This window comes from Callithrix jacchus, chromosome 4 (genome assembly GCF_049354715.1).
Source record: "Callithrix jacchus isolate 240 chromosome 4, calJac240_pri, whole genome shotgun sequence".
NCBI classification, from domain to species: Eukaryota; Metazoa; Chordata; class Mammalia; order Primates; family Cebidae; genus Callithrix; species Callithrix jacchus.
Window position 1 is genome coordinate 164,755,541 of NC_133505.1, and position 26,236 is coordinate 164,781,776.

Below are 26,236 nucleotides of genomic sequence, written 5' to 3' on the forward strand. Positions count from 1 at the left end.
ACCTGCTTTTTCTATGTGGTTTTTTGTTAATCTATTGATTTTATTATTTAGTTTTTAAATACAGGCTCAGTTGAAACTTTGGAGTAGTTCCTTTTCTATTAAGGACTTATAAGAAATTTGTGTTTTTTAATTTTAAGCTTTTTTATCATAAAATTATTGCGTATGTGTTACCAAAAGTATAGACAAGAAACACACACACACACACACACACACACACACACACACACACACACACAAACATAACCCTTCAACCACCCAGAGAGAAAATCAGTGTTAATATGTTAGTGTATAGTCTCCCAAGTCCTCCTCTGTACACAATTACAGGAAAGATTGTTTAAACAGAAATGACCTCACACTCTCCATTTTGTTTTATAATCTGCTTTTCTCATCTAACAGTATTGTGATCTTTTCAGGTTGGTAAATACGCTTTGACATCCTTGTTAAGAACTGGTACCTTGGGCCGGGTGCGGTGGCTCACACCTGTAATCCCAGCACTTTGGGAGGCCGAGACGGGTGGATCACGAGGTCAAGAGATCGAGACCATCCTGGTCAACAAGGTGAAACCCCGTCTCTACTAAAAATACAAAAATTAGCTGGGCATGGTGGCGTGTGCCTGTAATCCCAGCTACTCAGGAGGCTGAGGCAGGAGAATTGCCTGAACCCAGGAGGTGGAGGTTGCAGTGAGCCAAGATCGCGCCGTTGCACTCCCGCCTGGGTAACAAAAGCGAAACTCCGTCTCAAAAAAGAAAAGAACTGGTACCTTTAGGGTCACTTAGCTGATTATGCATCCAGGTTTTTGTCTATTTCGTGGAGTACTTGGAATGAGTGACCAGCTGGCATTAGCAACCCCGTTATTCTTTTATAGATTTGATGGTCCCTCCAGTGATTAGAATTTTACTAAATGAGATATTCAAGAAGTTATTATTTACTTTAGAATAATTATAATTAAAATTCACAAAGAATTGAAGAGGAAGAAAGGAAGCAAAGTTAAAATAATAACTGCTTTTTAAGTAGTTCTTCAAACGTCTGTATCAAGCCTGTATTTAAGGCTAACTTAGTGCCAGGGCAGTTGTTACCATGCAGGAGAACAAGTGTCTGTGGTTATGTTTGGCCTACGTGTCCCTGATCGACAGCAGTGCTGTTTCTCCTGCTCATGTGACTGATGGCTGCCTTTGCCCACAGAGAGCAGAAGTGCGAGGCCGTCGGGAAGTTCACCAAGGCCATGGATGATGGTGTGAAGGAGCTGCTGACCGTGGGGCAGGAGCACTGGAAACGGTGCACAGGGCGTAAGTCCACTCCTCACAGCCGATTGGGCTGTAGGTGGTGATGCAGGCTCAGTTTTGTGTCCCTGATCATAGAGGGAACCTGATGCCTTGAACAGAAATGTGTTTGGTGGATGGCAGTAACGTCCCTCCTGTGACTGCTTAACCTCACTTCACCCAAGTTAAACCACAAAAAAATTGACTAACAAAGCCAGGTTAAGAAGTCTCATAAGGAACACCATGTTCACTTAATTAGGTCCAGTAATTTAGGGCTTTATAATCTTCGGAAAATTTATCATTTTTGCCTGTTTTGAGAGTGCTTGTCACTATATTTAGTCTCATTTTATTTTTAATCTTCATTTGGTAAGATGTTGTATATTTGACTAAAGCCATAATTTTTAAGGAAAAAAAAAGTATAGTTAGTTATAGAAAATATGTCAGAGCAGAAGCACTGCCGAGGGGAGGGTGTCACTATGAGTCCCGGCTTTCTGCCCACGCTGCCCTGTCCCTGAGAGCTTCCTGCCTCCCTCTTTTTCCTTTGTGTGTAGGCTGTGGTTCTGCTGAACGTTTTTCCTGTATTCCCCAGAACTATGCAGCTTTGTCGCCACACATGTGGCCCAGGATAGAAAAACAGTCATGTATCCAGCTGTGGGGCTAATGCTGCGGGCTGCTGCCCTGTTACCCCCTCAGGCACAGAGGCTGCAGAATGACTTGTCAGGCCCTGAAATGCTGGGATCCCACTGCTGTTGAATGCCCAGATGTCTTTGACTACCATAGAGTACTAGAACTTTCCTCTCCTTTCTGTCTGGTCCGCCCTTGTTGCTATGTCTCAACCTCTGGAGAAAAGGGACTTCTAATCTATCACTAAGAATTTTCTGGCCTTCACCTCCTAACACTGTACAGAAATATTAGTTATATTCCATTTTAAAAATTTTTAATGGTTTATACTTTGAATTATGAGTAATATATATCAGCCCTTTGATGCTCAGCAGAGGAAAAGAGATCTGTTAATTTTTTTTAAGGTGGGGTTTTTATACTAAAGGAAAACAGTCAGAATTTGAAATCCAATAATAATTTTGAAGAGCAGAAAACTAAATGTGGAATGACTCATAGATGAATTAGTAAGATAGCACAGGAAAGACAATGGCAATATTACTGTTCATTCAATCCAGATCTGAAAATCCAAAGCCTTACATCAGGAGTCAGCAAACTATAGCCGGAGGGCCAAATATGGCTTGCCACCTATTTTGTAAATAAAGTTTTATTGGAACACACCCATACCCATTTATTTATATATTGTCTTTGGCTACATTTGTGTCATAATGGTAGAGTTGAGTAGTTTCCGCAGAAACTTGTGGCTCTATAAAGCCTAAAACGTTTACTATCTGGCACTTGCAGAGGAAATTTTCCAGGCCCTGCCTTACCTCAGCCATTGGCCAATGCTACTCTACCTCTTCCTCTACCCACAGCAATACCAGTACCAGTAGCACTTTGCCAGCCACATATTATCTTATTCCAGCAAAACTTGTAGCATACCAGCTGTTTGCGTTTGAGGTGCAGGCACCAGGAATAACAGTTGTTTCTTTCCCATAGCAAGGAAACATGATGCTGTATCCTAAATACATAGAATTAGCCCTGAGAAAATAATGTATACAAATACAGCATCTAGAAAACAAAACCTGTGACAAGACAGGTCACAGAGGATGACTCATGAACAAAAAGCAAAGTTGACATTGTTCTCTAAAGCCAGAGGTCCCCAGTCCCCAGGCCATGGACTGGTGGTACATGGACCATGACCGCACAGCAGGAGGCAAGTGAAGCTTCATCTCTATTTATAGGCATTACCGCCTGAGCTCTGCCTCCTGTAAGATCAGCGGTGGCATTAGATTCTCAGAGGAGTTCATACCCTATTATGGGCTGCACATGCAAGGGATCTAGGTTGTGAGCCCTTATGAGAATCTAATGCCTGATGATCTGAGGTGGAACAGTTTCATCCCCAAACCATCCCCGCAGCCTGCTGTCTGCCTGTGGAAAAGTGTCTTCCTTGAAACCAGTTCCTGTTGCCAGAAAGATTGGGGACCGATCCTCTAAAGTAAGAATGAATGAATTTTGTTTTAAAGGCAGTGAATTAATTTTGACTGTAAACTCTTACAAGACCATCGTAACACATCATTTAAATCCATATGTTCTTTGAAAGCCATTTTTCCTGAGTGCAAATTTTACAATCCCATTTTTTAAGGATATCACAAAAATGTGTTATTATGGTATCTTTTAAAGAATTAAATCCCTTATGTCTAATATCTGATCAACTCTGTGTCCTACGTAATCCACAAGGCTAAATGTAGAAAGAAAATCCTGGCTTCAGGCTGCTCTTTTGTGGGATGGGGAAAGGGATTGAGGCACTTTGTTTAGGATTTGACTCAGGCCTATCTCCTTCTCTTTCTCAAAATCGTTCTTTAAAATTCCTAATATGTAGAATGAAAACGGTAGCACACACTCTGCATGGTGAACCACATGCCAGGTGCCTTCAACCTCAGGTAGAGAGGCAAAAACAGGGGTACTACAGGGTGGACAATTTATTAAATTAACTGATAGAATTTTATTAAGCTCGTGTAATTTGGATTCATGTTTCCTGTAACTGAAGCTTATAGAGCTTACCTCTAATGTCTCTGGACAAAATATTTTTTAAAGAAACATTAAAAGTTTAATTTTTCTCCTTTAAAACTGCAGTGAGTCTTTAAATGCAAATAATGGTTTCTTTTGAAAGGCTACATTTAAGGGGACTCTGTACAAATGCAAAGAAAGTAGCCTACGGTGCAGAGTCTTGGGAATTCTCCAAAGTGATGCAAGAATTTTAGCACCTTAAAAAGAAACCTTAGAGGTCATTTCATGAAATCATCTCAATACAGATGAGAAAACTCAGACCCCTCTTCTCTTGTCTTGCAAAGTCTGACTGTTGTATTTTTCTCCACACCTTGTTGGTTTCAGTCTTTGGTGGTTATGGTTTGCAAATGGCCATTTATGCATCCGTAACAGAGTGGGAAAGGCTACATATTTGGACTCGCAAGTCCACATCCACCATTTATTAGCCATGTGACCTTGGGCAAGTCAGTTATGTGAGCCTGTGAGCCTTGTTTTCCTAAGCCTCAGCATGAGGGTGGTATCTCTGCATCTGGTAGAGGGGCTATCGTGATGATCAAGCACAGTCTTGCTGAAAGTACTTTGTAAGCTAGAAACCACCTAAAGTTGCTTCCATTTTACTTAGACTCATTCGGTGAGTGAGAATGCAGAAGTGATTGTCAGTAATAATGGCATCTGCCATTAATTGAACAGTCAATTAAAAATCTAAAAAATCATTCATTGAAAAACAATCACTTTTGCAACAATATTTTATGAAGGGATATAGACTATTTTGAATCACTTCAGGCGTTTCTATAACATAATCACTTTTAGGAAACAGTTTAATCCCATTTCGGTTTGCGTTTTCTCTTTCAGCATTACCGAAGGAATATCAGAAGATAGGAAAGGCCTTGCAGAGTTTAGCCACGGTGTTCAGTTCTAGCGGCTATCAAGGTGTGTCTTCATTCATTCATTCAGTTAGCCTTTAGAGCCTTTTCCAGACCTGTCGGCTGCTTAGGATCCTGTGGATGATAACTCCCTCCTCAGTGAAACACCCTGGTTATTGGTGTGTAAATTGGCTAGGCTGCTGCACTTAGTGTTGAGTACAGCACCCCACAAAAAGAAATGTGAAGGGAAAAAAGGGGGTGAGGGAGAAGAATCCACAGATGTAAGAAACACATCAGTTCTGTGCATTGTGGACCTTTACAGCCTGATTTAGGCAGCCAGCTTGCCCTGAGAGGCCTCATTGTAGCAGAGTGATGGTCTCGTCTTTGGTGTCATAATGGTACTGCCTTATGTTTTAGAGTCCTCAACTGTTAGGCAAGATTTATGGATGAGATGCTGCTGTCCAGTGAGAGGGTGTCGGGTGTGGATAAACAAAGGCTGGCGGGTGATGGGCATTAATTCTATTCCCACTAGTTTTGAAAATGTTTGAAAGTTTCAACAATAAGATGTACCAATAAAATCTATAATAAAATTTTTAATAAGTGAAAAGAAAATGTATGTAACTTGTAACCACTGATAAAACTGATCATTTTCAGGTGAAACAGATCTCAATGATGCAATAACAGAAGCAGGAAAGACTTATGAAGAAATTGCCAGTCTTGTGGCAGAACAGGTACTAACATAATCACAATTCCAATTAAGATTTTATTTATTTATTTTTTCTGAGATGGAATTTTGCTGTTGTTACCCAGGCTGGAGTGCAATGGCACGATCTCGGCTTACCGCAACCTCCGCCTTCTGGGTTCAAGCAATTCTCCTGCCTCAGCCTCCCAAGTAGCTGGGACTACAGGCGCACACCAGCATGCCTGGCTAATTTTTGTATTTTTTGTAGAGACGGGGTTTCACCCTGTTGACCAGGATGGTCTTGATCTCTTGACCTCATGATCCACCCGCCTCGGCCTCCCAAAGTGCTGGGATTATAGGCGTGAGCCACCGTGCCCGGCCCAATTAAGATTTTATGCTGTCTAGTCCACATATTTAATTTAAAATCTATCTTATGACAAACTTCCCAAATAAGTACGCTCTTCTTTTCTGTTTCTGTGTATCTTTGTTAATTGTATTTAATAATGGTTTGTTAGGTTAAGCCAAAGTGGATGGATAAATTTGTCATCAAGAAATCTAAATAGGCCAGGCACAGTGGCTCACACCTGTAATCTGGCAGTTTGGGAGGCCAAGGCAGGTGAATCACTTGAGTCCAGGAGTTTGAGACCAGCCTGGGCAGCACAGGGAACCCCTAAAAATTAGCCAGGTGTAGTGGTGTACACCTGTGATTCCAGCTACTCGGGAGGCTGAGGTAGGAAGATCACTTGGGCCCGGGAAGTCAAGGCTACAGTGAGCTGTGATCATACCACTGCACTCCAGCCTGGGTGACAGAGTGTGACTCTATCTCAAAAGAAAAAGAAATATAAATGAACGCAATCCAGTATTGATTCCTGCGATCCGTTCTTAGCCTTCAGTGGATTCTAATAAACAGGAAAGAACGCTGGCTCCGGTCTGTATGGACCGTTGCTTAGCCTCTCTGAGCCATGGTTTCCTCATCTGTTCATCTGCAGTGGTAGTGTCTACCCTGTATGGTTCTCAAAATTTAAGAGCTCATAAATAAAAAGCACTGGCTACAGTCCCCAGGACAGGGCAGGTCCTTATCCTAGCCACAAGCTTTTGTTGGAGTCTTTAGTAGCCCAATTTCAGGGTTTTGTTTTTGTTTTTAAATAACAGATAAGTTCCCTTAAGAAGAATCAAAGTTAATTTTCCAATCCCTTACTTAAAAAACGTTTTTTTCAGATGACTTAAAACTATGTTTGTGGATACACAGATGTGTACACCCACTAATGTGGTTATGGGCTACTTTCTGATACTTCTAAAAAAGCATTCATTGTAGAAATGTGAGTAACATAGCTACTAAAATCATAATTCAGAAAAAAATGGAAGAAGTTAAAATGATTACTAGGTGTTTTAATAATATTTTTATATTCTCTGCTCATATTTAGAAGTTCAACTTCAGCAGCTCATTTGCTTGTATATAAACATACAGTATTAGATGAATTTTTTTCCTTTGTGGTGGTATATTTTGGGCCATGTCAAAATACTTTTACAAACCAACTTAAAAATTATATGTTTTGTCGTTTTCTTTACAACATGTGATTCAAAGTATGGCAGTCTTTGGAGTTATTTCCTTTTAGAAAAAGTAACGTGAATGCTTCACACTCAGCAGTTTAGTGTAGCACATGCAGGATTTGTAGTCTTTGGATATAATAGTTACCTTTTCCTGGATTTTCTGAATTTCTCTGCCAGTAACAACCAGCTTGTATCTTGTTATAGCCAAAGAAAGATCTCCATTTCCTGATGGAATGTAATCACGAGTATAAAGGTTTTCTTGGCTGCTTCCCTGACATCATTGGCACTCACAAGGTAACCTGATCTAGACACTTAAAGAATACACCACCAGACGAAGCAGGCATGTGTGTGCAGTCGTCAGTATAGGTCTTATAGCTTTATTATTAAAAAGGAAACAATAGATAATTCAGGTTTTGTAACTGACTTTTAAAATTGGTTTGGAGTGTCTTCACTTATTAATTCTGGTTTTCTCTCCCTTTTTAAAAATCTGTACATCACCTCAGGCATGAGTTGTGAGTATTTTATGTCAACCATAGTAGTCTAGTATATTGCTGTGTACTTGGAGTTGTTAGGAATATCTCTGCCAAGGATTGGGCTGTGATCTTAACAGTCGTGGCGTGTGGCCATTTTAGCATTCTGTTTTATAACTGAAATAATCATGAAAGGGTTGCGTAGGTAAATTAGGTTTGTACAACTTCAGATAACTTAATATAAAACTCAGAACAGTGAGCTTGTTGTAGAAATGTATGCCAGCAGCATCAGAGTTGTAGGCCTGGAACCTAATGTATGCATGAGTATAGAGCTTTTCTTTCCAGACAGTCCTAAGTAACGAGCAGCATGATGATATTGGAGTGGGAAATGTTTGGCAGTGTTTCCCACCACTTCCATCTAAGTCTTCACATTGATGCAGTGCCTCTTACAAGAATCGAAGTAAAGCCCTGACTTACAATCAGCGCACTTAAGCACTAGCTCATAAAATATTCTGTTGGATAAAAGAAGAGATGGAGACTGCCTGCGTGCACACACTACTCTGTACCTAGCCAGATGACTTTCGAAACTTGCTAATGCCTGATTGCCATGATGTGCTACTCTTCAGATGGCACCGGCTTCTCAATATTACAGAGATGGTGTGCTGTTTGCTCTTCTCTTTTGTTGTAGCTTAAAACTTTTCATTTTAGCTTAGTTACATTTTTCAAGAATAGCAACCGTTTTGCTTCCAAGGGACTTGAAGGAAGTTAAATTCAGATGCTTTCCTTTCTTCTTATTTTGTGGAAATATTTCCTGTTCAGTAGTAAATCAGTTATAGACTATATTAGCATTGTTATATTTTAAACTAATGACTCATCATTTTAGCTTTATTAATACTGTTGCATTTTATATTTCTCAGGGAGCAATAGAAAAAGTGAAAGAAAGTGACAAACTAGTTGCAACAAGTAAAATCACCCCACAAGACAAACAGAACATGGTGAAGAGAGTCAGCACCATGTCCTACGCGCTGCAAGGTGAGATCAAAGGGTCCTTATGAGGTGCTGGTGGAGTTCATCTCCCCCAGCAAAGCTTCCCTTGCTAGAGAGAAATCCAAATGTGAGCAGTAGTTAAAGAAGCCCCTTGTTTGCAGGATCCCGGTGTTGATGAAAATCTGTGATATTTATTCAGATTTTCACCTGTCTACCTTATGTAGCTATGGATGACAGCTTGATTAAAACTGCACATTTTTTTATTTCTCAGACACATGGAAGATTCCTTTTGTAATCTGTGATGTCATCATGCTCTATTAAATGCCAGTGCTCAGCTTTTAGCAGTCTGTCACCTGCATGCCTTGGGATCGTGGAATGTGAAGGGGTTTGGATGTGTCATTTTAGGCAGGTTTTTTGTGTGTTTTTTTTTTTTTTTTTTAAAAAAGACATTAATGTGTATAGGTTTGAGTGTTTTTGAGCAGATGAGAGCAGCAAATAGATTTTTCCTGTTGGTGGACGGGTGGATGGCACTGACGTGGGCAGAGGAGAATGGAGAGGGTGTTCTGGTGGGAACAAAAGCCACAAAATTGTGGTGCTAGATTGTGTCATGGGTGTGAAAGAGTAAAACATACTTAGAGGTTATTGGGAATGAAATTTGGATTGTGAAAGAACTTGAAAGCTCTAGACTTGATGTGGGTGTTAAGAAGCCATTAAAAGGTTTTTAAGTGAGAGAAAAAAATCAATCCTCAAGGGAGAAGGATTTGATAGGTGTGGAGGGGGATTGGAGGTGCAGACACTGTCCCGGAGCCTGGCCAGAAGACCATCGCTAGTGTAGCCTGAGCTTTGAGGACCTACAGGTGTGGTCCTGGGGAGAAGAGAATGAAGCACATTCGCAGGCTCTTCAAGGAACAGCTTTCAAGACTGGGGCATTCATGGGAGAAAGAGAAGGACGAGGGAGTGTCCAGAGCCAAGGCCATGGCAGCAAAAACAAGGAAACCTGATTGAAGTTTTGGGTTTTGAAGGGTTTGAAATGGGGAATTTGGTTTTGAACTTGTGTTTGAGGTTATCGAATTGATAAATACGAAGCTTTGTACAACTTCAAATAACTGAATGTAAAAGGTGAGCAGTTTGCATGTCGTGGGAATCTGTCCAGATGCTGGCTTTCTAGGCCTGGAGTGTTTGGGAGAAGATGGCATGGGAGGCGTCCGAGGGAGGTGATGAGGCCCTCTGATGACAAAGACTCCTCCAGTTTTGGGCAGAGGGGAACAGACAAATAAGGAATTCATGTGTTCAGCAAAGATAAGACGGTTATATCCTTCAGCATCCAATCCTCCTGCCCAGTGAGAGGTTGAGTTCTGACAGCTGGTGCTCAGGGGCCACAAAGGTCCCCATACTGAAGAAGGGCTGCCCGCTGTCCCACGCGCTGCCCAGCCTTTCACCAGACACCTGCTGAAGCAGTTGCTGCACAGGAGGGGGTGGGGCAAGGCCCCCAGGTGCCTTGCTAGGTCCAGCGCAGACTCACTGGAGGCTTTGACCCGCAGTCATCTGTAGCAAATATGACAGTGGTGTTTTCTATTGCATCGATTCTGTTAGAGTGAGAGTCCACAGTTGGGTGATTTATCTGTATTGCATTTTATAGTGTTTAATATGCAAGTCAGTGAAAGTCATTCATTCACTGGAAAGTAGCATTTGTCATTAACTGTTCAAGACTTTGTTTCGCTTTGAGAGTCTCACTCTGTCACCCGGGCTGCAGTGCAGTGGCACCATCCTGGCTCACTGCAGCCTCCATCTCCCAGGTTTAAGCGATTCTCCTGCCTCGGCCTCCCAAGTAGCTGAAATTACAAGTGCCTGCCACCACACCCAGCTAATTTTTGTGTTTTTAGTAGAGATGGGGTTTTGCCATGTTGGCCAAGCTGGTCTCGAACTACTGACCTCAGGTGATCCATTCACCTTGGCTCTCAAAGTGCTGAGATTACAGATGTGAGCCACTGCGCCCAGCTCAAGGTGTTTTTCTAGCCTCTTTATAAAGTGATTTGCCAAGAACTGGCACTGTGCTGCAGCAGCCAGATTAGGTCAGCTCGATGATTAACTATAACCGAGCAGAGAATCCAGGTGTTGTCATTGGAAAACTTGGAGGGAAAACTGATCGATGTTTTGGTTTTGGTTGTAGCTGAGATGAATCACTTTCACAGTAACCGGATCTATGATTACAACAGCGTCATCCGCCTGTACCTGGAGCAGCAAGTGCAGTTTTACGAAACGGTGAGTGGGCATCCGTGTGCCTTTTGCATGTGCTCCAGGACAGGGTTCCTGGTAAACCACTTTGACCATGTAAAGTTAATCTGTTTATAGTCTTTAATCCTAAATAATAAACCAAAGGAGCCTGAATTTTGGACAGGATTTGTTTTTTAATCTCCTAATTCCAACCACCCTTTGCTTTGTGGATAACACTGGCTTAAAAAGGTTTTCTCCTGAAGAAGGGATCTTGGATGCTAGTCGCGAGGCCCCAAGAAGTCCCTTATTGTGCGGCCCCTTCCCCTCTGTCATAGGCTCTCTGTGCCTCTGTGCACCAGGAACGGTGCTGAATGAGATGAGGTCACCCAGCTGTCCCTGGGGCTCCGGCAGCAGCTGGAACAGGAGCCTGGCACCACACAGGAAACCAAAGGCAGCCTTTGCTTTTTGTGAATGAGGTTTTCACAGTGCACCATGGAAATCGCAGGGAGAAAACAAAAAAGCAAGACCAGGAATGGTTCTATTCACAAAACAATAATGAAAACTTACATTTTCTTACCTCTGCCTAGTAATTTTGTTATTTACCAGAGTATATAGAAAACAGAGATCCAGTAAGGCACCTGCAGGTAAGGTCTGTAATGGAAAATCCAGCCTCTGCTGGCTGCTAGCTGCCTACCCAGCTCTCCTCTGGCCATGAGATCTAAGCCACGTTCAAGGGGAGTGGTGAGCCAGCATGCTACTCACAGCCGTGCTGTGGCCTCTGCGAGCTGGACGCTGCTGAAAACCCCTATCTCCAACAGTCACTTCTTCAGGGGGAGCTGTGCTTGATGTACCTAATGCGTATTTGTGAATTGTGTCTTGGACAGTTGGTTTGGGTGACTAACTTATGGGAGAAAGTCACCTAAGCCCTGTCCTCCCTTACAGGAATGGGGCTGGTGCTCTTTGAATGCACACTTTCCCATCCGTTGGTGCCGTTGTGTGTCTTTCATTGTGTATTAGAATAGAGCAGAGTGTATTTGTGTGAGAAAATAATGCAAGGGCAACTCTCAGAATTTTGAAAATGTTGATTTATTGATTTTCAAATCCAAATATAGTATCGTTATTTATGACATTGTCATTCAGAATTGAAAACCATGTATTTCATCACTGTCTTTGTATAAATGTAAGTGGCCGATAGAACATTGCCAGGTTTTAGATCTAATGTTTATGGCAAAGTAACCCTTAAGTTATTAAAAGGTGCATGTGTTCGTGGGCGGACATGTGTTGAGCATTTCTTATATACCAAGCCCTCGCTCCAGATGCTTAGCGTCCCGGGATGGATGAGACAGCCATGCCCTCCAGGAGCAGGAAGCCCGGCACATAACCTGGTTAGCGTCACAGGCAGGCTCGTGCTGTTTGCACACTTTGCAGTGACAGAGCAGGTGTGGCCAGGGCAACACAACCTTCAGGGGAGTCTGGAAGCTTATGCTCCTCCAAGAAAGGAGGGGGCTGTAGGCAAGCATGAAGGCGTGTGCTCCCGGCTCATCTGAGGAAAAGCAGGTGGTCTGGAAGCGCCACTAGGGCAGAGGTGGGAGCATGCACAGATGCCTCCTGGCGGGAAGGGACCTCCAGGGCCAGCACCGCCAGCGCCATTCAGGATTACGGTCTCTCCAGCAGCAATGCAGGGCGGGGCTGGTACCAAAAAGACCAGTTAAAGAATTGGAACGTGCGTGATGTTGAACTTGTTAGAGTTGTGAGTAGTAGAACCTGCGAGGCCATAACCAGAGTGCTGTCTCAGTGTGGTTTTGTTTTGCTTTCTTGTCAGATTGCAGAAAAGCTGAGGCAGGCCCTCAGCCGCTTCCCGGTGATGTAGGACCCAGCGCGGCTTGCAGAGAACGCCGAGCGCTTCCTCCTGACTTGGGGCAATGCAATTCAAAACTGTTTTCCCCTATTATTCAGAAAAAAAGGCAACAAAACCAAAAAGAAACAGAGTTGCAAAAAAAATGCATTTATTTCATTAACCAGCATAAATGCATCGGCTATTTAGGGATGGTCTTTTGTTCATTTTCCACATCCATTATTTAAACCAGTGGCAATTGTCTCTATTTTTAGAAAGTACTTAAAAGTTACCAGAATTTTCCATTGAAAGGGGTTTCTCCCCACTGATATTTTACAGAGAATCATAATTTATTAGTCTCCCACAATCTTCCAGTTCTTACCCAGCCTCAGATAATTACTAATTACTTTCTTAAAAATATGAAATATGGCAGAATAAAAATCTATATATGTTTGTCTATTTTTATAACTCCTCAGTCCTCTGGGTTCCTCTCATTGAGGGAGTCTGCATGCCTTTCACTGCCACAGCCACAGCCCAAGTGCGTGCACTTGATGAGGAGGGATGCAGGGCCAGGGCTGCTAGCGCCTTCACGGTGCATGGCAGGTGGGCCGTCCCATGTCCCTGCAGGGGGACCCTGCAGCCTGGTCGCCTGTGTCCTCAGTGTTATTTCTGACATGTTGCTCTTCTGTGAGGACCTGCGCTTTCTCTCTTTGCACTGCCTTCCTAATCACCATTAAGGCATGTTCTCTGCCATAAAGAATATATTCAAAGAACTGAGGGACTTTTTTGAGAGTTCTGTGGCTTTGGCCTGACGGGTGAGTGGCTGTGCTGACGCCTGTGCTCAGGAGGGCCTGGGGGAGGGAGCGTGCCCTACACTGGGAGCCTCTGGCCCCTTCAGGCTCTTGGGCTGCTCACCGGCTGTGCTGAGAAGCACTGCCGTGGGCATGGCACACTGCTTGGTTTGGATGGTGGGCTCCTGGCCACTTGGTGTCTTCAGCAAAGAGAAAAGGCAGAGTTTAGCACCCCAGCCCTCCCCATTGGATGGAAAAGTGTAGGGACTGAAAAAGATTGCCGCCTGAACAGTGTGCAGAATCCCTGGGGCTCTGACGCTGGAGAGAAAGTACAGGCCAGTGCCCTTCCCAGCTACACCCAAAACCTCAGATGAGACATTTCCAAGCACCAGCACTTCAGCTCATGGCATAAAGCGAAACAGGAGCGTGGCACAGCATCAGCTCTAGCTCTGAACACTGGCAGACACCGTCTCACTCCTGCGGAGGAGCGCTTCCGTCTCTCACAGGTGCCTTACCGCGCGCCCTCCCACTGCTTTCGTCTTGCTGACCTAATAATGACAGGAAATAGAAAGTCTGGGCCAGCGTAAACAAAATGAAACCAAAAATAAGATGAGGAAATCAAATGAAAATGAGAACATCTTGTTCTTCAGTGTCACGGGTTTTTGTTACTGTTTCGTAAGTAATTTTCCCCACTTGATTTTTCTTCTATAAAAATCCCATAGAACAATGTTTATGCTACAGCCATTTAATATATGTACAAATTGTAAAGAATATGTATAAATGTTTTACACAAATATAAGAGCATGTAGAAGCCAATATATAAATAAATTGTTTAAAAAACACTGTACAGTAAATTCTCAAAGCACTTTTTCAAAACACTTCCTGGTCTTTGTGTGTGATTTTTGTTGTTATTATTAAGTACTACTTACTGCAGCTGCTGAAAATGGTCCAGGTAATGAATTCTTCCCCATATCCCGTTTCTTCTGACATGAAGTCATCATTTCAGTTCCGTAAGTCAGTGTGGGAGTCCAGGAAGCATATCATACCGGGAGTGCAAGAGGCCGACACTCATGCCTTGTGTCCGCCCCCGGGTATTCGTATTTGACTGGTATGAGGCAGGGGCCAGGAAAGTGAAAAAGAGATGGGAGTAAAGGAGATGGCATCGGCTCTTCAGAGCGGTGGTAGCCAACTGCGAGCCAGGAAAAGCAGAGAGAATGTGAAAGAAAACGAGAATCTATGGGTTTGATACCTGGAAGATTCTCCTTCAAGTATCAAAGTGTTTACGACATAGTGTGTGTATCCTTCTCGACACAGTGTATGTATCCTTCTTGGGGGGTTACATGCACCACGTGGTCCTTAGACACGTTGATGTTTTGATTTTTAATTATTTGTATCAACCTGTAGATATTACAGAAGAGTTTAGTTGTACAATCATAACTTTTACAAATACAGTGGGGGGGGGGAAACTAAGTATTTGGAGAGGAGAGATGAAGGCATGGTGGGAGAAAAGGTCCGTCTCCTCAAGCAAGTGACACCAGTCGCTTCCCACCAGGAGCAGCATTCCAGGATGTCAACCCACTGCGTGGTTGTAGGTGTTGGGGTCACCAAGAAAGAGGACACACAGAGGCACTGGGTGGAACAACATGGCTTTATTCATTTTCTTCTTCTGTCATTTCAAGAATGTTCTCTTACGAAAGTACCTACTGGATGTGGGATTTGACGTTGCCCTGCTTCCAAGCAAATAAGTTAGTGTGTTGCTGTTCCGTGGATGCTGGCAGGGGACATGAGACTCCTGGCTGTACTCACATAGAGAAGAGACAGCATGATCTACTTCTGTTGTGGGCTTCAGTCCCGGGGAGACAGTGTATGGGCACCACCCCTCCACGCCCGGTGGGCAGGGTTGACAGGCTGTGCACAATAGCCTCTCCCAGCGCCACTGGTCCACATCTTCACTGAGGGAATCCATAGATCCCTGCCTAACAACTGGGAATCCAGAAGCTCACAGTCTACTTAAGTATGCATTTATTTTTGAGACAGTCTCGCTCTGTGGCCCAGGCTGAAGTGCAGTGGCCTGATCTCGGTTCACTACAACCTCTGCCTCCCGATGTAAGCGATTCTCCTGCCTCAGCCTCCTGAGTAACAGGGATTACAGGCACACAGCTAATTTTTTTTGTATTTTTAGGCGTCGAGGCAGGGTTTCACCATGTTAGCCAGACTGGTCCTGAACTCCTGACCTCAGGTGATCTGCCCACCTCAGCCTCCCAAAGTGCTGGGATTACAGGCATGAGCCACCACACCCAACCTCACAGTCTATAAAGTAGTCAAACTAAAAAACGAGAGATTGCTGAGTGGAACCGAACAGTGATGGGTGAGAAAGGGTCCTGTTTTTCCTCTGTGTGTCTCAAAACAAAAGGCTTTAAAATTGAACAGGTTGGAAAAATTGAGTTACACAGCCTCTCTGTGTGTAACTCAATTTTTCCAACCTGTTCAATTTTAAACCCCTTTCTTTTTTAGATGGAGTCTTGCTATCTTGCCAGCTGGAGTGCAGAGGCACGATCTCTGCTCACCGCAGCCTCCACCTACCAGTCTCAAGCGATTCTCCTGCCTCAGCCTCCTGAGTAGCTGGGACTACAGGCGCATGCCACCACACCCAACTGATTTTTGTATTTTTAGTAGTGACGGTGTTTCACCATGTTGGCCAGGATGGCGTGATCTCTTGACCTTGTGATCTGCCCGCCTCTGCCTCCCAGAGTGCTGGGATTGCATGCGTGCGCCATCACGCCCGGCCTGATTTTAAATCCCTTTCTGCAAGCAAGTAGAAAGCACGAGTTTCCCTTTGGGGAGAATGTTTTTCTGTGGGTCTCTTGTACTCCGCCTGGCTTTTTTGCTGTGTCAAGAACACAGATCCCTGACTGCTTTTCACCCAGGCCTCCCCTCCACACTGTATGTAGCAAGCAACTTGAGGGACAAGGTCACTTTTTGGAAGGAGCACGGGCTTGCCTACTGCTTGCTATAAAACAGTGGGTTTTCCAGCTCCATGTTCTCCTCTAACAACCCACTGTTTGGGCAGGCACCCTCTGGCCACTCAGCTCCACCAAGGGACTGGCCGGGCAAGAACTGGAGCCCGTGCTGCTTGTCGCGCCATGGCTCATCAGGTCCCTTGTCTCTGACCCGGGAGTCTCATGCCCCCTGCCGGCGTACATGAAACAGTAACAGACTACCTTACTTGCTTGTAAGTAGGGCAACATCAAATCCCAGACCCAGCAGGTACTTTTGTAAGAAAGTATTTTTTAAGTGACAGTAAATAAAATCACCAGAAAGATACACACTAGCCTAGACTGTTGGAAGATGAGGAATGGTCTTTCACATCCCGTCAGCATACAGTGAAAAGAACCAGAACAAGTTGAGATTTCATCAAAGCAGAAATGAGAATGTTTGGAATGCATTGGCAATTCAAAGGACAAAAAGCAAGGTGGTCTGAAGATCATGAAGCCCCATGGGAGAAGATGGCTTAGTTTCTAAGCTCGGAGGTCTTTGGGTGGGATCCATATCTTAGAAAAAATTGCCAAATCCAGTGAATCAGTCTAGGATTTGCAGAACTCTGAAGACAGAGAATGAGAGGTCGTGTGAGCTTCAGTCCAGGCACCATGTGAACTTTGAAAGAACCACTGTTTTGAAGACCGTTTTTTAAAGGTTGGGCAATTTCCCATTTGGCTTGCCTCTGAGTGGAGGAGGTACCTAGTGCTGGGTGAGGGAGGCCAAGGGGTTGACTTAGGGGAAGCCATTAATTCTGGACAGAAGCCATTGACTGAACTGAAAAATGCTAGGTTATCAGCAAGCTGGAATTACACACTGCTCCACTGGGTACGAGGTGGTGGTGAGCATGGGCATGGGTGGCTGCCACCACCAAATGTCCAAGGCTGCAGGGAACAGGTAGCCCCATCAGTTGTCCTTAAAACAGTAGTTCTCAAGCAGAAGTCCTCTTGCTCTTCAGTATTCATTTGGCTGCTTCTGGAGACAGTTGCTGAGGGAGGTTACTGTCATCTAGTGCATCCTGCAATGCACAGCACAGCCTCCATGATAAAGAACTATTTGCCCAAAATGCCAGTGGTGCCGAGGTTGAGAAGCCCTGCTTTAAAGCAGACAACTGCTATTTACCGAGTGATAAATAGGCGTTTTCGGGTATGTACAGAAGGAGCTCAATAAATGCCTGTGGAAAGGATAAAAAGCCATTATCAATAAAATCTAAGAGACCAGGGTAGTGCAGAAATAGAGTGATGGAGAAATCTCTTAAGAGTGCTGAGGATTCAGCTTCTCCATTTGTTCTTTGGGGATGTGATTAGGAGTGGTCTTTATTATAAAATCATGGGTTTTTGAATTTTTTTAAATGAGGTTGTATTATGAAAAAATTTTTAAGCTGTTAAATTTGGTTTCCCAAATACCGACTGTGAACCAGGCCTGATTTTCCTTTCCACATACAAATCTCATTTCATGCTTATGTCGACCCTGGGATTGGAGAACCATCAAAAGTTTGGAGACTTTCCTTCCAGTGAAGAAATACTTGGTAATGTGAAGATATTTGAATTGTCAGGAGCCAAGGGTCCCAACTCGGATACCAACATCTGTCCCCTTGAACAAGTCAGTGAGCTCTTGTCTGCTCATCTCCAGAGTGCAGGGATGAAAACAGATACATCCAAAAGCTCTTCCCACCTGTGGGACCCTCCCTGCATCATTTAGAGAAGAGCAGGACGTGGTCCCAGGCCAGGGACTCCTGGCTTCAGCCAGGGGCAGCACCTCTGAAATAGACACCCAAGGCCTGCCTACCAAGTGTCCCCTAGGTGACCCTCACAGTAAGAGTCACCTACAAAGGTGGGAGATGCTCTTTTTCCCTTGTGTCAGTGCCTTATGGAGACATGGATTTCTATCTATTCCATGTATTACAATCATTTGCAGACATAATTTTTAGATCCTCATTTGTCCCAAATGTGGCCGCTGGGACTCTCGTGTGAATTGATTCCTGTGATCTCGTGTGATTTTGCATCTTTTATCTGCTTTGTGCTCTTCCATGCTGTGGCCGTCTTCCTCATGACCATTTTTAAATGAGTACACATTAGTCCACGTACCAGTTTCCAATAGTTGGACATTTAGATGTAAAATTTTTCTTTAGCTTTTATTTCTAACTATATTAATGAGTACTAATGCACCATCATCATGGGGTGGTTAAGACTACAAGTATTTTTTTATTTTATTGTAAAATATGCATAGCATGAAATTTACCATTTTAGACATTTTTTTTTTTTTTTGAGACGTAGTTTCGCTCTTGTTACCCAGGCTGGAGTGCAATGGCGCGATCTCGGCTCACCGCAACCTCCGCCTCCTGGGTTCAGGCAATTCTCCTGCCTCAGCCTCCTGAGTAGCTGGGATTACAGGCACGTGCCACCATGCCCAGCTAATTTTCTGTATTATTAGTAGAGATGGGGTTTCACCATGTTGACCAGGATGGTCTCGACCTCTTGACCTCGTGATCCACCCGCCTCGGCCTCCCAAAGTGCTGGGATTACAGGCGTGAGCCACCGCGCCCGGCCCATTTTAGACATTTTAAGTGCACAGTTCCGTGGCATTACCATCAGCCATTTCCAGAACGTTTTCATCTTCCCAAACTGAAACCCTGTACCCATTAAACAGTAATTCCCCATTTCTCCTCCTCTACCCTGGCACCCACCCTTCTACTCTCTCTATGACTCTGACTGCCCTAGCGACCTTGCAGGTGGAATTAGATGATATCTGTTCTCTATGACCTAGTTCACTTAGCATGAGGTCTACAAAGATTTCTCCATGTGTTTTTTCATAAGAATTTTGCAGGTTTGATTCTGAAAAGACAAAGTATTTTTAAAGTACAGTCGTAAAACGGAGACCTACTCAAACTATTCCAAACAATAAAGGAAACAATACTTCCAAACTCATTCTGCCAGGCCAGTATTGCCCTGATAACAAAACCAGCCAAAGACACATCAAAAAAAAGAAAACTACAGGCCAGTATCTCTGATAAATGTTGATGCAAAAATCCTGAACAAAATACTAGCAAACTGAATTCAACAATAAAAAGATCACTCATCATGACCAAATGAGATTTATCCCTGGGATGCAAGGATGGTTCAACATACACAAATCAGTGTGATACATTATATAAACAGAATGAAGGATAAAAATCATACGATTGGCTGCGCGCAGTGGCTTAACGCCTGTAATCCCAGCACTTTGGGAGGCCAAGGCAGGTGGATCATAAGGTCAGGAGTTCAAGACAAGCCTGGGCAACATGGTGAAACCGTGTCTCTACTAAAAATACATAAATTAGCTGGGCACAATGGCACATGCCTGTAGTCCCAGCTACCTGGGAGGCTGAGGCAGGAGAATCACTTGAACCCGGGAGGCGGAGGTGGCAGTGAGCTGAGATCACGCCATTGCACTCCAGCCTGGGCGACAGAGTGAGACGCCATCTCAAAAAAAATCATATGATTATTTCAATAGATGCCAAAAAGGCATTTGACAAAATTAAATATCCCTTCATGATAAGAACCCTAAAAAAAGGGATAGAAGGAACATTCCTCAGCATAATGAACGCCACATACAACAGACCCCCAGATACTATCATTACTAAATGGAGAAAACCTGAAAGCCCTTCCCCTAAGATCTGGAACATAATAAGGATGCCCACTTTCACCACTGTTACTCAATACAGTACTGGAAGTCCTAGCTAGAACAATCAGATGAGAAAGAAAGCATCCCGACTGGAATGGAAGAAGACAAATTATCCTTCTTTGCAGATGAGATGAGTTTATACTTGGAAAAAACCTAAAGAGTCCACACACAAAAAAAAAACTATTAGAACTGATAACTTCAGTAAAATTATAGGATACAAAATCAACATGCAAAAATAAGTAGCAATTTTATATGCCAACAGTGAGCAATCTGAAAAAGAAACTCGAAAAGTGATCTCATTTGCAATGGCCACATTAAATACCTAGGAATTAACCAAAGACATGTAAGATCTCCATAATGGAAACTATAAAACACTGAAGAAAGAAATTAAAGAGGACACACACAAAAATGGAAAATTCCATGTTCATGGATTAGAAGAAAAATTATTGTTAAAACATCCATACTGCCCAAAATAATCTACAGATTCAAACCAATCCCTATCCAAATACCAACAACATTCTCAAAAGAAATAGAAAAAACAATCCTAAAATTTATATGGAATGACAAAAGACCCAGAATAGCTGAAGCTGCCCTTAACAAAAAGAACAAAACTGGAGCAATCACATTACCTGACCTCAAATTACACTACAAAGCTATAGTAACCAAAACAGCATGGTACTGGCATAAAAACAGGCACATATACCAATGGAACAGAATAGGAAACCCAGAAGCAAATCCACACACTTGTGGTGAATTCATTTTTGAAAAAGATGCTGAGAACATATGCTGGGGAAAAGACAGTATCTTCAATAAACGGTGCTGGGAAAACTGGAATATCAGTATGCAGAAGAAAGAAACTAGACCCCTGTCTCTTGCCATATACAAAAATCAAATCAAAATGGATTTAAGACTTAAATCTAAGACGTCAAGCTATGAAACTACTACAGGAAAACATTGAGGAAAATCTCCAGGACATTGGTCTGGGCAAAAATTTCTTGAGCAGTACCCCAACAGCACAGGTAACCAAAGCAGACAGGGACAAATGGGATCAAATTAAGAAGCTTCTGCAGAGCAAAGCAAACAGTCAGCCAAGTGAAGAGACAGCCCACAGAATGGAAGAAAATATTTGCAAACTACCCATCTGACAAGGGATTGATAATCAGTATACATAAAGATCTCAAACAACTCTACAGGAAAAAATCTTATAATCTGATCAAAAAATGAGCAAAATATTTGAATAGGCATTTCTCAAAGAAGACCTACAAATGGCAAACAGGTATATGAAAAGATGCTCAACATCACTGATCACCAGAGAAATGCAAACCAAGGCTACAGTGAGATGTCATCTACCCCAGTTAAAATGGCTTTTAGCCAAAAGACAGGCAGTAGCAAATGCGGGCGAGGATTTTGAGAAAAAGGAACCCTCATACACTGTTGAAGGGAATGTAAATTAGTACAGCCACTGTGGAGAACAGTTTGGAGGTTCCTCAGAAAACTAAGAGCAGAGCTACCATATGATCTAGCAATCCCACTGCTGGGCATATACCCAAAAGAAAGGAAATCAGGGCCGGGCGCGGTGGCTGACGCCTGTAATCCCAGCACTTTGGGAGGCCGAGGCGGGTGGATCACAAGGTCAAGAGATTGAGACCATCCAGGTCAACGTGGTGAAACCCCGTCTCTACTAAAAATACAAAAAAATTAGCTGGGCATGGTGGCGTGTGCCTGTAATCCCAGCTACTCAGGAGGCTCAGGCAGGAGAATTGCCTGAGCCCAGGAGGCGGAGGTTGCGGTGAGCCGAGATCGCGCCATTGCACTCCAGCCTGGGTAACAAGAGCGAAACTCCGTCTCAAAAAAAAAAAAAAAAAGAAAGGAAATCAGTATAGAGATATCTGCACTCCTGTGTTGCAGCGCTGTTCACAATAGCCAAGAAGCAACCTAAGTGTCCATCAACAGAAGAATTGATAAAGAAAATGTGGCACATATACACAATGGAGTACTTTCAGCCGTAAAAAGAATAAGATCCAGTCATTTGCAACATGGATGGAACTGGAGATCATTATGTTCAGTGAAATGCATCAGGCAGGCCAAGACAAACATCTCATGTTCTCATTCATTTGTAGGCTTCAGTGTTTCCTTCCTACATACAATTTCTTTATGTCTGTTTGTTCCTGAACTGGAGTCATAAAGCACCTAATTATTGTTAGACTGTTTATATTTAATGTTATTATCAACATGGTTGGGTTTAAATTCATTATCTTGCCATTTGTCTCTTATTTGTTCAATCTGTTCTTCATTCCTATTTTTCCCTCTTTTGAATTGAGTACTTTTTATTATTTTACCTTCAATATGACCTCCCTTTTCCCTCTTTGCTGTTTGTCCCAGAGTTTACTATATATATTTAACGTATCATAGTCTACTTTCAAGCAATATGGTACCACGTGGTGCTGTGTATGAGGATACACAGCATATGAACCTTACAATACGTTACCTCCATTTTCCCCTCCTGTACCTTACTGTTGTCATATATTTTATTCTACATATATTGTCAGCTCAAAAACCCGCTGTTAATATTTTTGCTTTAAACAGTCAGTTATCTTTTAAAGAGTATTTTCAATTTTAAAAAGTCTTTGACATTTCCTGATGCATTTGTCACTCCGAATCCTTGTGCACATCCAAATTTCCATCTAGTGTCATTTTGCTACTGCCTGAGGAGTTTTCTTTAACATTTCTTAAAATCTAGTTCTCTAGTTAGTTAATTCTCTCAGCTTTTCTTTGTCTGAAAGGCTGATTTTGAAAGATACTTTGTGCAGGACAGAATTCCGGATTGATTGCTTTCTTTTTCTTTTCAGTACTTTTTTTGAGACCAGGTCTGGCTCTGGCACCCAAACTGGAGTGCAGTGATGCGGTCGTGGCTCACAGCAGCCTCGACTTCCCAGGCTCAGCCTCCCGAGTAGCTGCGACCACAGGCCCATGCCACCACACCTGGCTAATTTTTTTTTTTTTTTAATTTTTAGTAGACAAGAGGTCTTACTATGTTGCCCAGGCTGGTCTCAAACTCCTGAGCTCAAGTAATCCTCCTGCCTCAGCCTCCCAAATTGCTGGCATTACAGGTGTGAGCTCCCACACCTGGATGTCACTCTGTGGTCTCCTGGCTTGCTAGTTTCTGATGACAAATCTGCCATCACTCTTACCTTGCTCTTTTGTACACACTGAGTTTTCTTCCCTGACCTGCTTTTCAGATTTTCCCTTGGTCACTAGTTTCCAGCAATTTGATTACAATGTGCCTTAGTATAGTTTTCTCTGTGCTTCTGCTTTGGTTTGGTTAAGGTTCTTGGATCACATTTAATAAAGTTTTCATTAAATGTGAAAAAATGTTGGCCCTATTTCTTCAAATATTCTTTCTGTCTCCCTCCTTTATTTCTGAAACTGCAGAGATATTCACGTAAAACCACTTGATCTTGTCCACAGATCACTGGATTCTCTCTTAATTTGTTTTCTCAGTGTGCTTCGTTTTTGGACAGTTGCTTTTTCTATGTCTTCAAGCTCACTGATGTTTTCTTCTGTAGCATCTTTCTGCTGTTAATCTTATGTCATGTATTTTTTATTCTAGATATTATATATGTATATATATATATATATATATATATATTTTTTTTTTTTTTTTTTTTTTGAGATGGAGTTTCACTCTTGTTACCCAGGCTGGAGTGCAATGGCGCGATCTTGGCTCACCACAACCTCCGCCTCCTGGGTTCAGGCAATTCTCCTGCCTCAGCCTCCTGAGTAGCTGGGATTACAGGCACACGCCACCACGCCCAGCTAATTTTTTGTATCTTTAGTAGAGACGGGGTTTCACCATGTTGACCAGGATGGTCGATACTATATTTTTATCTCTAGTAAATTCCACTTGGATCTTTCTTATATTATTAATTTCTCTCCTCATTTATGTTTCTATTCCTCCCTACCTTCATGAATATATGGAGTATATTTGTAATAGTTGTTTTAAAGTCTTTATCTGTTAATACTGTCATGTATTTTATTTCTGGGTCTTTTCTGTTGATTGATATTTCTCTTGGTGGGGTTTATATTTTCCTGTTGCTTTTCATGTCTGATAGTTTTGGATTAGATGCTGGCATTGTAAAATTTTACATTGGTGGGTGCTAGATTTTGTTGTATTCTTTTAAATAGTTTTCAGCTTTTTTTTCTGGCATGTAGTTCAGTAACTTGAAATCAATTTGATCCTTTCAAGGTTTGCTTTTAAATTTTATAGAGTGAGGTCAGAACAGTCTCTTTTGGTAGAACCAATTTTGTCTTGCTACCAAGTGGACCCTGCCAGATGCCCTGTATTAAGATATCTTCACACTCTGGCTGGTGACTATATGATCTATTTCCAATACTGTAAGTCCCAGGAATTGTTTGGCCTGCCCGTGGAATTTTGTCTCTGTAAAACTAGACATCGCCATGTGATTCACTTTGGCTAAAGAAACATAGCTGGGGGGATGTGTGCGGTTCCAGGTGGAAGCGTATCATTGCAGTGGTGATGTTCCTCCCTCTGGCTGCCCTCCTCCTTCCCACCGTGATGATGGGACTAAGTGTTGCCATAAAGGGGCTGAAGAGCTGCAGCAGCTTAGAAGGCGGAGCGGGCACACAGAGGAGAGATGGCCTGGGTTACTGCTCAGACCCATAGCAGAATGCGCTCATGCCAGCAATCACCTCCTGCTCTGCTGGGCCACTGAGACTTGGATGTGTGTGTTATGCAGCAGGAACTATTCCTGCCTGTCCTGACTGATCTTAAGCCAGAGTTTGTGCTCACTCTGCCCCTAAACACGTGTCTAAAAATGTATTGCTGTAATGAAACAGGAGTATTTGAAAATGTGCCATATAGAAAACTATCCATCCACTCTAAAATAAAGAGCAAGAGGGAGAAAACAAAACATCAATTTGTAGAAGCAAACAAAACAAATGATTTTTGTGAGGTTGAATTCTTTTGTTGATGTTTAAATCACGTCCAGATGGATAAATTGGCTGCAACTGAGATTATTCCTCCCTTGCCACACATCGACACAGAGTAGCAAATTCATTAGCATAAATGGGAGGTATCCGACCACCACAGGAGAAGAAGTGACCTCTGGTGAATTAAAAATGTTTTTGAGGCGCTCCCAGCTCCTAATTCTCTTCTTTTGCATGATATTAACTCTGCATTTCCTAATATCATTGGAAATTTTTTTGTATTTAAGATTTATCTTCCAACCACCTCTAAGGGGTACTTGCAATAGCAGCTTCTAACCTGCTTCTAAAATAGGAATCTTTTTTTTTTAGATGGGGTCTCACTTTGTCACCCAGTCTGGAGTGCAGTGGTACAATCCTGGCTCACGACCTCCCAGGCTCAAGGACCCTCCCACCTCAGTCCCCTGAATAGCTGAGATTACAGGTATTTTTTGCACAATGCCCAGCTAATTTTTGTATTTTTGTAGAGACGGGGTTTCGCCATGTTACCCAGGTGGGTCTTAAACTCCTGGGCTCAAGCAATCCACCCACTCAGCCTCCCAAAGTGCTGGGATTACAGATGTGAACCATCGCACCTGGCCTTAAAATAGAAATTTGTCACCTGTGGTCCAGATAATTCTGGAGGGTTGGGGGAAGGGGTACCAATGAACCACAGGAGACTACAGGCAAATTGTTCAAGTGCATATTTTACATTTTTTTCTGGGGAAAGGATTTGTACCTGTCATCAGATTTTTAAAGATCTGGGTGACTCAATAAAGGTTAGGAACCACTGCCTTAAAGACAAAAGTCAGGCCCAGTGCAATGGCTCACGCCTGTAATCCCAGCACCTGGGAGGCTGAGGTGGGTGGATCACTTGAGGCCAGGAGTTTGAGACTAGCCTGGCCAACATGGTGAAACCCCATCTCTACTAAAAATACCAAAAAAAGAAAGAAAAGTCCGGCCATGGTGGTGCATGCCTGTAATCACAGCTACTTGGGAGGCTGAGGCAGGAGAATCACTTGAACCCAGGAGGCAAAGTTGCAGTGAGCCGAGATTGCGCCACTGCACTCCAGCCTGGGCAACAGAGCAAGACTCTGTCTAAAAAAAAAGACAAAGTCAGTTTCCATACCCACCCAGACTTTCATTTCATATCTCATCAACCACATCCTGTTATTTTTCTTGGAACTGCTTCTTCTCCTCTCCTTTCTCTGACAACACACACGCTGAAGGGGAGTGTCATGGAAAGGCAGGGATGGA

The 26,236-nt window shown here is 43.0% G+C and overlaps 1 protein-coding gene across 3 annotated transcripts in view; it reads left to right on the top strand.

The window, feature by feature from the left end:
* The window catches only part of SNX9 (sorting nexin 9), a 116,157-nt gene extending 101,982 nt beyond the window's left edge, over positions 1 to 14,175 (top strand). For all 3 annotated transcript variants that reach the window (XM_078370362.1, XM_035297038.3, XM_008995302.5), the window contains 7 exons: positions 1,183 to 1,286; positions 4,758 to 4,835; positions 5,423 to 5,499; positions 7,206 to 7,295; positions 8,389 to 8,503; positions 10,629 to 10,720; positions 12,495 to 14,175. In XM_078370362.1, the coding sequence (XP_078226488.1) occupies positions 1,183 to 1,286; positions 4,758 to 4,835; positions 5,423 to 5,499; positions 7,206 to 7,295; positions 8,389 to 8,503; positions 10,629 to 10,720; positions 12,495 to 12,542 (604 nt within the window). In that variant the 3' untranslated portion in view covers positions 12,543 to 14,175. The remainder of the gene's footprint in view (positions 1 to 1,182; positions 1,287 to 4,757; positions 4,836 to 5,422; positions 5,500 to 7,205; positions 7,296 to 8,388; positions 8,504 to 10,628; positions 10,721 to 12,494) is intronic.
* Positions 14,176 to 26,236: the final 12,061 nt, after the last annotated feature.